This window comes from Rhinatrema bivittatum, chromosome 5 (assembly GCF_901001135.1).
Source record: "Rhinatrema bivittatum chromosome 5, aRhiBiv1.1, whole genome shotgun sequence".
Classification (NCBI taxonomy): domain Eukaryota; kingdom Metazoa; phylum Chordata; class Amphibia; order Gymnophiona; family Rhinatrematidae; genus Rhinatrema; species Rhinatrema bivittatum.
Window position 1 is genome coordinate 73212591 of NC_042619.1, and position 12190 is coordinate 73224780.

General features: G+C 44.0%; 1 protein-coding gene across 1 annotated transcript in view; it reads right to left on the minus strand.

Annotated features, from left to right (window-relative positions):
* The window catches only part of ALKBH8 (alkB homolog 8, tRNA methyltransferase), a 164925-nt gene that overhangs the window by 132556 nt on the left and 20179 nt on the right, over window positions 1-12190 (minus strand). The window contains exons 2-4 of the mRNA XM_029602449.1: window positions 5594-5776; window positions 3290-3530; window positions 2114-2239 (exon numbers count right to left, since the gene is read on the minus strand). Of these exons, the coding sequence (XP_029458309.1) occupies window positions 2114-2239; window positions 3290-3530; window positions 5594-5722 (496 nt within the window). The 5' untranslated portion in view covers window positions 5723-5776. The remainder of the gene's footprint in view (window positions 1-2113; window positions 2240-3289; window positions 3531-5593; window positions 5777-12190) is intronic.

Here is a 12190-nt window from a genome sequence, read left to right on the forward strand (position 1 = left end):
ATGTCAATTAGCCCCTACAGATGGAAGCCATGGAATTAGTGGAAATGGCTTGCTTCATCATGGTCTCGATCTTTCAATCCTGAGGTTCTTTTAAGGCTATTCCACCTTCGACTGGAATCATTGTCTTGTGAGTGACCGCTGATATTGGGGCATCTACCCTGTGAATCCTAAGTAGACTATTTCTATCTTCTAAGGGCAAGAGGTAGATCTTGCTCAATTATCTACCCTCTTTCAAACACCCTTGTGGGGTATCCCATTCTGATAAGACCATACTTTTTAATGCTAGTTGCAAAGGAAAGGACTTAGGGGGCATCTGGATTCCTTGAAGGATCGGGTCCCCTTTCATCTGGGCCTTCCCCTTGGATCCAGGGATCTTGAAAGCGGTCATGACATTTGAAATGAGGGCTGACAGTTCTTCCCTCCGGAAGACCTTTACTATCACAGAGTCTTCTTTTTCCTCCTCTGGAAAGTCTGACGGCAGAGACTGAGTAGAATCTTCTCCCAGTAGGCAGCCCTCTACTGACTCCTGTGTCGCCATCCGACCTGAGGAGCCTGAATTCTTCATTGGATATCTGGGGAGCTTTTGGGACAGTATTCTCTGGTCAAAGGCACAAGAAGGATTGGGCAGCATGGGAACCAGCCCTGAGTCAGGCTTTGCATAGCACAAAGCCTTATGCAACAGAAGAATTCTGAGGAGAATAACCCTGGTGGGACAGGCAGGGATTCTTGTAGGAATTCACGAGGGGGCGATATCCAGGGCAGGCCAGGGTCTGGTTTCTAATTTTTCTGTTGAGAGGGAATAAGGCCCTACAGAATCTGGAGACTTTCAACTTCCGAAGACACTAACCACTGAGATATCCCCATATTTGGTGCAAGGGTAACATGGCTGAAAGGTCCTGTGCAGGCTGCTCAGCTTCCTGATCACACATATGGCAGAGAAAGCCTGCCACTGTTAGTAGCAGTCTTGTTCCACAGGCTGCACATCTATGGCCTCTATTCATGGCTGCCATGGCATTTGTGCTTTTCATTTTTAAGTCTGGGGCATTTTGCTAGTTAAATCTCTATCAGTCAAATTAAGGCAATTTTACTTGCCACTGGCAGTGCTGGCAATAAAACACCTCTCCCACAATCCCAACCACTTAGCCCATGCAGGAAACATCCGCAACTACTCACCACCTCCGGAAGAAACAGAGCCTGGCTGCTGCAACACTGTTTTGGCTTCCTGTTTGAAATCTCTTTTCCCCTTTCTATTTTATTTAAATTTATGCTCTACCACACAGGAGAGAGAGAGATTGTTGTTCCAGGAACCGGTAGGTTTAACCAGGCCAAGGACAAACCAGGACCCTGGGAGCTGATCTTGACACTGTCCTCACTAGTCCGAAACTGCTGGAAACAGAAACGTCTGGCAACTGCCGAGAGCCACATTTTCCTTATAGGTATGCTTGGTGTTATGTGGGAAAATTGTTGCAATTGTGGAGGGGGAAATTCCCATATGTAAGGACTGGTCTAGCAGGAAGATAAGGAAGTAGAACTTTACTTGCAGAAATGGCCCTTTCGAAAAATTACATATACATACATTCTCTAAGCACCCACTTTTATATGCATGAAGAGAGACGTTCCAGGGAGTGGAGTCTGGTTGGGTGTTGTGACTTACCATTTATATTTTAATGAAGCACACCAAATAATAGATGTAATTGTGTGCGAGCAGTTTTGCTGGGATAATTTTCGAAGTGAACTTACATGTATGAGTTTGCTTTGAAAATCTGTGTAAACTAGGCACATAGCCTGCAAATTTAAGCAGTCTATTGTAAAATTATCCCCATATAGTTTCAAAGCAAATTCCATGCATAAATTGGCTGTTGGAAAATTGCCCTTTTTGCCCTTAGTACCACTACATGTGCGTTGTTCTCCACAAACAAGCGCAAATGTCCACCAGTACTCTGTACCTGCAGCAAGTTTAAAAGCGAAAGTATGCACGAACGTATGCTTTGAAAATTGGTTTAGGGTCCATGGGTAAAAAAGAAAAAAGAGCTTATGGTCTTTGCCCTAAAGCAGTTTGAAAATTGATCCCCACATTCTTTAAGGTTTGGCTGATTGACAGAATTTCACTTACCATTTTGTTTGTCTGTGGTCCAATCAATATTTTCTAACAACATTTTTTCATCTTCAGATGACACGAATTCTTCAATTACTAAAAGTCCTGGAGGCAGAGTTGGAGGTAATGTGTCTTCCCAATGCACTGCAAGCAAAAACAGCCATTTAGGTTCTTAGGCAGCATGTGTGTCCTTTACAAATAAAGAATACCGAGTAGTATTTTAGAAGTGTACACAGTATATCACTCTCTCACTTAATTAAAAATGTAACTATTAAGGTATTGTGTTTTCAGTACTTTAAGCAGCTGCCCTGCTAGTCAGCTTATGTCAGCAAGAGTCACAATTATTTCTTTATTAACCAAGATGTCACAAAGAACATCAAGCAGTATACATCGAGAAGGCAAATTTCAAAGTCATTTACTTGGGTAAATAGTGATTTAACCCGGAAAACTGACTGAAAATTGTCTACCCTCAAATCCACTTAAAAGCACACGGGCAGGATCAGAAAATAAAATGCATACACTGTATTTTTAAATCTGTGTGTGCTGTTTTTCCATAAAAATTCCACCTGCACAAAAAGGGAGGCGCAAAAGTCCACTGGTACTCTCCCTTTGAAAACCGATGCAGAGCCTATGGGTAAAACTGTACCCATGAAGTGTGCAGCAAAGTTAACCGTTTGAAAATTACCCCCCGGGGTGGAGGAATTTTTGCTTGCCAGTGAAGATGCAAAGTACGCGGGTATTTTTGTACCGTGGACCTTGTAGTGAATGAGTACAGGAAAGCTTCCATGTAATTTCCCTTTGAAAATGGTGTATAATTCTTTACATCTCCTACTTCTAAGCGGGGACGGTACATCCCACTAGGCGAATTAGGCGGTCGCCTAGAGTTCCAACCATTAGGGTGTGCCGAAGAGCAGCCATGTGGGATCGCAAGCGGCACCCATCCTGCTCACGGCCAAGAGAAGCACACACTCGACAGGCCATGAGCGGCGTCTGAACAAATGGGGTAGGAGTTGGGGCCGGGGGGGGGGACGACAGGCGCGACCGGGGAAGGGGGACGGACGCAAGGCAGAAGGTTCACTTAGGGCACCTAATACCCTTGCACCGGCCCTGCTTCTAAGTGCAGCAAAATGGGGACATAAAACACTGGAATGCAGAAACTAATATAAACATCTTAGGAAAGCAAAACGGAAATACCTTTTTCCACGAAGTTGATGTACAGAGTAATACTCTGATTTAAGTCATCTAACATGATCTTCTTTCCGCTAAGCAGGCTGTAAGCTTTCTTGGCTTCCTCCACTGTCCCATATTTAACAAGTGAGTAGGGTTTATTAGGGGGCATTAAAAGTGCTTCCACGAGTCCAAAAACTTCCAATATCTCACGCAGCTGCTGTCTATTCATTCCATTACCCAGACCACCATTGGCAATAACAAGGTTCTAACAAATGCCAGGTAAGAAAATCAAAGCAAAATCAAATTGTTAATAATTGTGAAAATCATAGAACAAACAGAATAGTTTGGACTGTACCATCATCAAATAATAATAGAGAGATTTAAAAACTACATTATTTTTGCTTCAATTTATATCTTTATGGGGACAAGGGAGATTGCGATTTTATGGTTATTTTAAGATTAATTTTTCACAATTGTATTTTGCTTAGAAATAAATGTATATAATCGATAGGGGGTATTCTTCTTCAGAGTGTTGCTTCCTGAGCATTCTAAAAGACAGAAGGGATCAACTCTGTTTCACTATCCTAAATGTTCCAAAATCTTCATGGGGGGGGGGGGGGAGAACCAAGTGGAAAGGAGAATCATGATACACCACATTTTCATAAAAAATAGATTGCCAAATCTATACTATATCATTTTTGTATAACAAGGTGTCAGCAAGCCAGTCGGTGTGTGCCTGCAAATGACATGCATGAGATAATCAGGTGGCCTATGTCATTTATAGGCACACCCCGACTGGCTTGCTGACACCTTGTTATACAAAAATCATATAGCATAGATTTGGCAGCCTGTTTTTTTGTCAAACCGTGGTGTACCACAATTCCCCTTTCTGCTTGTGTCCAAAATCTTTTCAGGGATGTTGCTCTAATAAAAAGAGAGATGATTCCCACTGACCATACTTATATAAATAAGCAGGAGACTAAAGATTAAGTCCCAGACTGGACAGAGGTTCAAGAATGGAATGGCGTCATTGTTCACATCTGAGATTTAGAGTCCTACTCAGGCCTTCTGCTCTCCAGGCCGGCTAGGGCAGGGCAGGGCAGTGCATGCCACAGAGGTAATGCTCACAGCCCTTGTGGGGAAGGAATGTTTGAAATGGGAGTCCCAGTTATTACACAAGGGCAACCACTGGTGCATGGCCTCCAGCCGAGGATGGTCATGCGGCGACTAAAATAAATAGGTTGGGGAGAGGATATAAAATAATGCAGAAATCTCTGGTTGTTTGAAATTAAAGCTCATGGCCAGTTCAGCTGAAAGCCCAAAGCAGTAGCAGAAACAGCCAGGTCAACCCCTCCCTTCTCCAACCCAAGAAACAAAAAAAAAAAATCTAATGGCTGACTTAAGGATGCACTTGTAGTGGGGTACAGAAGGAAATGTGATTCACACCTTGTAGTTACTGTGCCGCTGTTATTGCTCAGCTAAACAGCGGGTCACGTGGAATAGTACCGAGCTAAAAAATGGAGTCTCTTTTCCCCCCACTTCTGATCTCGGAAATAAAATTATACATATGGATTATACATTCTGAGAGAATCTGCCTTCATTGCCGGCCGGAGGTCTAAAAGTAGGCCGATCCATAAACGTAATTTATAAATCCATACTGCCCCATTTTGTTCAATTTGAGCCCTTGGTGATTTGGAGAGGCCCAATAACATATAGCAGCCGCTTCACATGCTTAGGAAATTTTAATAAGTGTTCGATATTGTATATGAAATATTAGGAACCCAATTAATATCATTAGACAATAACCAATCTATTGTTCAATATTACCTCAAAAAAAAAAAACACATCTTAAATGCTGCCTTCTAATTTCACTGCCACAGCAGTGTGTAGAAAAAGGGCAACTTTAACCAGTTAAATGAGCAGGCAGTTTGTATCTTTCTTCCATGCCCTATGTGCAACCAAACCAAAACACTTACTTTCACAGAGGCACAGCTTCATGTGATTTCTGCAGCAATCATTTCTATTTGCTATGAATGATTCGTTATATGACTGTCATTGATGGAATGATAGGGACACCCATGCAGATTTGAAGCACTAGTATATCACTATTTTTTTTTTTAACTCAAGAGCATCAACAATTATCATCTCTGTTTCTCTAATATGAAAGACACTCCACATGATGCTTTAAGACTGTTCAGGTGATTCAGATTCTCCTCTGTCAGCCTCACAAGCCTTCTGAAATGTGTTCTTGAAGCAAGGTAAAAGCTAAAGCACTCTTTGCAACTACCGTCGATAGATGCGCATGATCCTGAAAATAAATTCAATCACCTGGGTGGCATAGGATACACTTTTAATGCCTTCATGCCGCAGCAAGGTGTGTCTAGCCTTGTTCTGTTTCTTTAGTAACTTCTTATCTTCTTTACTGATCTTCTGTTTAATCTCACTGGTGTTCTCCATTGCATGGTTTATCCTTGCAGAGTGAGAATATCAAACGCACTGACATCAAGATTCCTGTAAAGCAAATTAACGTCAACATGTCATTTAACATCTTTTAACAGAACAATTTTCAAATTTGTCTTTCCTGTTTCTACTTGTGTACAGTTGTTTAAAAAAAAAAATACAGCTTTGCTTTAGACCGTTTTTGATGGATACACACTAAAGCAGAATTTTCTGTAGGATTACAACTGCGATCCTGAACACTTACCCTAAAACAACCTTCTCCACAGAATCCGAAGACAATAAGTGGTTTGCACACCATCATCACCATTGCGCACACAGATTTATTTCAGATTGTGGTTATTTTATTTATAGTTATACCAATTTTAGATACAGGGTTGGAAATCTCCTAGGCAGTTGGGGGGGCCTAAATTAATTTCTTATGAAGCTGGAGACTGAGCTGTCCCTAGCACTGTCTGAAGCATGAACTCCTGCAGATAAAAAGCTTCACTGGCCAAGCTGATGAAACAGCATCCAGCAGAAGAAACAGTTTGATCCACCTTAAGTCAGCAGCATCCGCCAGCAGTGGGAAGAGCACAAAACTACTTCCCGCATGCCCCAAGTTAGCAGCAGCCACTGGTAGAGAGAAGGGCTTAAGCTGCCTCCTACCTGTCAGAAGTGAGCAGAAACCACAGAAGCAGTGTGGAAGAAGTCCAGATCTTGTGAACCCTGCAGGCAAGGATATGCTCTGTAGGTAGTGCTCAGGGAAGAGCCAACAGAATAACTGCCCATAAAGTCAGAAACAGTGTGGACTCTGCAGTGCAGAAGTGCTTATAGGTTGGATCTCCCCCAAGCCTTCACAGACAGCCACATAAAGAAGAAGAGACTGCAGGGGAGGGGAGGAGAGAAAGAGAGGCTGCGTTGAGGCATGGAGAGGAAGGGAAGGAGGAAAAAAAAAAAAAGGACAAACTAACAAAACAAAAACCAAACAATGACGAAACAAAAAACAAATACCAAACACATCATAAAACAAGAAGAGGTAAAATTATAAGAAAAACAAGTTTCCTGGCACCCAAGTTTTCTAAATATTTCTTCAGTCCTAGTTAGAGGTACTTTTTTGTCCAGTACTTTCAGTAGTTTGCATAAGAAGTTCCAATGAACTAATATCAAGATTACAATGTCTAAAATTTACAATTGTATACCCCAAGCACACTACCATGATGCGGTTTATAGTAAATGGTTTGTTCAGGGGACCAGGGTATCTTAATAGCACAGATATATTCCAGCAGAAATATAAGGATGTATTAAGTATCAGTTTATTGCTCCATAAATATTTTTTACAAGAATCTGAAAATTCTTTCACAGTAGTTTTCATAGGTATATACCATGAGCATATCATACCTAAAACTCACATTGTTTCTGGCCAACTCCAGTTCTCAAGAGCTACAAACAGGTCTGGTTTTTCAGAATATCCACAATAAATATGCTTCCTTTTCATCCTGCAGACTAGTCCGCACAGATGGGATGTGCCCTCCGGCCAGCAGAGGCAAAAATTCAAGCATTGACTTGTTATAATCTGCTATGCTGATGGGAGGAGCGAGCAGATGGGAGTTAGCGATCTGTTAGGAATAAGCTCCTGGATTGGGAGGAGTGAGCAATCTGTTGTAAATCTGCTACTAGATACTCCTGTTGGAGAAGGAGTCAGCAATCTGTTAGGGACTAGCTCCCGTGGAAGGAGGAGTTTAGCAATCTGATATGCTCCGTAGGCGGAACTAGCAATCTGTTATGATATAGACTGCTGAGTTGGCAATCTGTACCAGCGGAGTGCTAGAGAGGGTACTCAGCTGGAAAGGAATGTAAATAGGTGAATCCTTGGGCCGATGGCAGATGACAGCGCCCCCAGGAGGATATCCTGAGAGGGACCACCGGCTAGGCTTGGGTATGGAGATAGACACAGATAGTTCTTTTATTAGCCAGGTTAGTAGAACCACCAGAGGTGGCAGTAGGGAGCCGATATGCCCGGCAGGGCTGAAGTCCCTCAGATACTGGAACTGCCATCCCAGGGTTGCTGAGCTGTAGAGAGATTATAGATAGTGAGTAGACAGGGTATGCTATATTCATAGCCAATAGTAGATGACAATCTCACAGATTCTTAAGGAGGCTCAATAGCTGGAAAGAGTTAAGCCCTCGAGGAGCGAGTACCTGGTTCCAGGGAAAGCTCTGAGAGAGCAGTGGTAACTCATGAATGTCTGTATCTGCGATAGCTTCCAGGCAGTAGAGAATCTTCAGAGTATTCAGTTACATGGGCCCTCGAGGAGTGAGTACCGGTTCCTATCTGCAATCTGAAATAAAGAAAAGAGAGCGAGGCCCCCATGGAGCGGATACCCCCGGTAAGTCCGAGGAGACAGAGTAGCTTGGACGAATCCGTAGCGAGTCCGAATCGAAGTCCAAATTCGTGACCATGTCCATGTCCTTGCTAACTCAAAACGTAAGCGAAAGTGAAGACCTTTTATGTTGGAAGCGGATGACGTCAATACAGGGGGATGCCCCTGAAGTTCGTGCCTTTGCTGGTACATACTTCGGAGCGTGCGCGCGCCCTACGTCATCAGGAATATGGCGGATCCGCAGCGTCGAGCCGGTCCAGGGACACCGGGGAGAAGCGGCATGGAGATGTCCATCAGACCCGGAGGGAGTCGCCACAGAGGTAGAGAGGGTGGAGCGAGGGTGTAGAGCAGCCACGAACGCAACATGACTTCACTCACTTTAGAATGCCTGGTGCTGTCTCAGCTCCTCAGTATCTCTCTGCCTCAGCAGATGTGCAGACTGGTGCTGTAACAGATAGATGGATTCTTAGTAACTTGTTCTCCTTTTGGAAACAGGATGCTGGGCTTGATGGACCCTTGGTCTGACCTAGCATGGCAATTTCTTATGATCTTACGTAATGTCTTCAGCAGCAGGAGCTGCAATCCAGGCTTCCAGGAAAACAGGCAAAAGCCCTGAAATATCCTGATAGAAGTAAATAGCCCAGGAAAAACAGTCAAAGAGCTCTGAATACAGGCAAAAGGATCTGGAAGCAGAAGTCCAGGAAAAGGATCCTGGTGGAAGTGGGCTCCCAGGACCTCAATGTCCTGGTAAATACAGACCCTTAAGATGGCAGGCATAGGGCCTGATTTCCCTGGTTGAGTGGGCTCCAAAGACAGCAGGCATAGAGCCTGATTTGTCCCTGGTCTGAGAAGGAATCAAAGTAAATGATGACACCACAGATAAGGCTGAGGAAATCAGCATGTCTTCTCGAATGAGAGAATATTGGTATGTTTTACCTGGGCTATCTGCTCGAATGAGAGAATATTGGTATGTTTTACCTGGGCTATCATACCCATTTAGCTTTGGGAGCCACCTTCAGGTAAAGATAGCTATGCTCAGTAATTGGAGTAATAAGTTCTTAGCTGTGAGAAATTCCTTTCAGGGTGTTTTACCAACAGGCAGGCAAAGCCAATTAGGAGTTGCAGAAGCACTAATGAGCAGGCTGTGCAGCTGACTGCAATTGGCTGATTACCTCTATGGAACTCAGATGCACAACTGCAGATTAAAATCCTGCAACCTGGTTGTGAAATCCAAGATCCAGGGCCCTTTTACTCCAGCTTCTGGTTTGTAGAAGGTTCAATATCTTGCTTAAAAATAAATAAATAAATAAATAAATAAAAATCTCTTAGAGCCTATAGAAGGTTCTAATGGATTTAAGAGGAAGACAGAACCTTTGGAAAGGCAATGGTATTCAGTCTTAAGGTAGGCTCAATAGCCTCTTACCTGCTGCTTGTGCCAACAAAAAAAAAAAAAGGTTTTTGGTGTCAGGGTTTTCATATAGTGAAATGTACCTATTTAAATGTAAAAACCCAATACACATATGTAGGGGTAGAACAAAACTACAATTCATAAATAATACATATTTCTCAGTATTTTAAATACATTTCTCAAAAAACATTCAAATAATCTCTGCAGTGAATCAAAACCATGCCAATACACAATTTTAATTTATCGATACATGCTTGTATACAAATATTGCACTAAAATTGGCGAAGGGGCAGGGAAAAAGGTAGCAGACACGAAGGTGTGAGCTGCCGATGTTAGGAAGGGCTGACGTGCTACATGCGGGGAGGCCTCCCCGTTAACATGGCGCGAGCCCGATGGATCTTCCCCTTCCACGTCAGCCTGCCGATTCCAGGGGGGGAGGGGGAGCAGGAGAGAGCGCGCTGACGACACAGCCGAGGCTGCAACTGACCTTCCCGTGGGCGCCCGGCCCTTCCTCTTTGCTCAGCCAGCGCCCTCGTTCCCACCCACCCACCCCTTCATTAGGGCTACCAGTAGGAAAAAAAGGGGGCTGAGGGAAAAAGGTTTATAAGACACTAATGTTAGAAAGTTTATGTTCAATCATGTATAATCTGTTGCAGCTGGAATTAAGGGGGGGGGGGGGAGGTACCCGAGTCAGTAGGCAAATAGGGGCATGGAGGACAGGGTGTTGACAAACTGCAGGTCATATGGGACGGAGTGGTACGTCAAGTGGGCGTGGGCTGCCTGGAAGTGATAGCCCCCTTGCTTGGAGCCACGGAGGGGGGCAGGAAGATTTTGGCGGTCTGGCTTAACATGGCAGATGCTAGCACAATGCCCGGGACTCAAATCTTGTAATACACACCAGCAACTTGGGTACAGATAGTGTTGCTTGTGTTAAACGATTAACCAAGCTGCAGCCTGTTTTCCCCAAAACTGAGTATTTGCAGTGTTTGATGTTGGGGGGTGGTTCATGGGATTGGGGAAGGGGCAGGGAGAAAGGTAGCGGATACGAAGGTGCGAGCTGCCAATGTTAATGCTTCCCTCAAATACAACAGGGGAAAATTCACTCACATAAACAATGCAGTTTGTGTTCACATACAGGTATAAAATTGGAAATGGATTATCTTCATATGCCAGTCATATACAGGGTGCCCAAAATACACAAATCACTGCATAATCCTCTACGCAGACACATAGTATCAGCTAACGGGTCTCTTTTAGAAACTTTGGCCCATTTTTTGGCATTATTTCTACAACCCTTCATTCAAACTACACTATCATACGTTCAGGATTCATCACATATGTTGCGTAAACTCGTTGAAGTAAGAAATTTACCTCAGGAGGCTCTCTTGGTGAGCCTTGATGTTGAGACACTTTATACCAACCTTCCTCTTTAGTCAGCTTTAGAAATGGTGTCCCAAGTGTTAGACCAGCTTACCATCCCACACAGAGTGCCTGCTTCATTTTTTGCACACACTTGCCAAATTTACGGTGTGGCAATGGGCTCTCCAGCAGCTCCAGCTATTGCTAATTTATATGTTGCAAAATTCAAAGAGTGTTTTTTGTATTCATCTGAACATTTCCAGTCTGTTCACTTGTGGAGCCGGTACACAGGCAACATAGTCTTCATTGTGTTCAGTTCTGAGGATGTTGGCACTCATTTTATCAGTGGCTGAATCAGCAGTACACCAATCTTCATTTTACTATGTCATATCACAGGGATACTATCACTTTTTTGGATCTCTCTATTCACCGGTTCAAAATTCGACTGGCCACTACCATTCATCGTAAATCAATTGAGTGCAAATATCTTCTGCACTTTGAGAACTACCACCCGTGGCCCTTTAAATGTGGATTACCTGTTGGGCAATTTTTGAGACTTCGCTGGGTTTGTTCAACTACTGCAGAATTTGTTATATAATGTGCAGAGATGACTCGTTTTTCTCAGCATGGGTATCCCAGAAAAGTCATCAGAACTGCACGCATGCAGGCTCGCTTTTCAGATCATCCACAATTATTACAATATAAAGCCCCTCGAAGATCGGATGATGTGGTATGCGTTTTAAAATTTTCAAATGTTACACACAAGATAGATTCCTCTCTAAAGAAACACGGGCACGGACTTCCGGCGATGACGTAGCCTGAGACGGAAGCAGGGGGATTGAGCTCCGCGGCCCCGCTCTCCATTAACCGTTCGTTATTATCTATTAGCCGCTTACTGTTGCCCCTCGATTCCTCCGACGGCCACGGGAAGTGCCGCTGCCTCTTTTGAGAGACCCCGACGGGCGGGGGATGCGCCGGACCGGCACTAGGGGCCGAACAGAACGCCGACCGCACAAACCACGAGGAGCTAAAATGGCGGAGGTGGCAAGCCCAGCGGAGCCTCTTCTGGCGGCAATTTCGGAGGAAACCTTACGAAAGATTTCCCAAAGTGTCACGGAGGCGCTCGACAGCCGGTTAATCAAATTACAAACCTCTATTGAAGGCATAAAATCGGCAGTGGAAGGGCACTCTAAGCGCTTAGATGCGGCAGAAACTACCTTGTCTGACCTGGGGGACAGACTGGCTGCCTCGGAGCGCCACGTGGAGGAGCTGCAGGCCAGACAAAAAGAACTGATCGTGAAGATGGAGGAACAAGAAGACCGGGGCAGAAGGAACAAT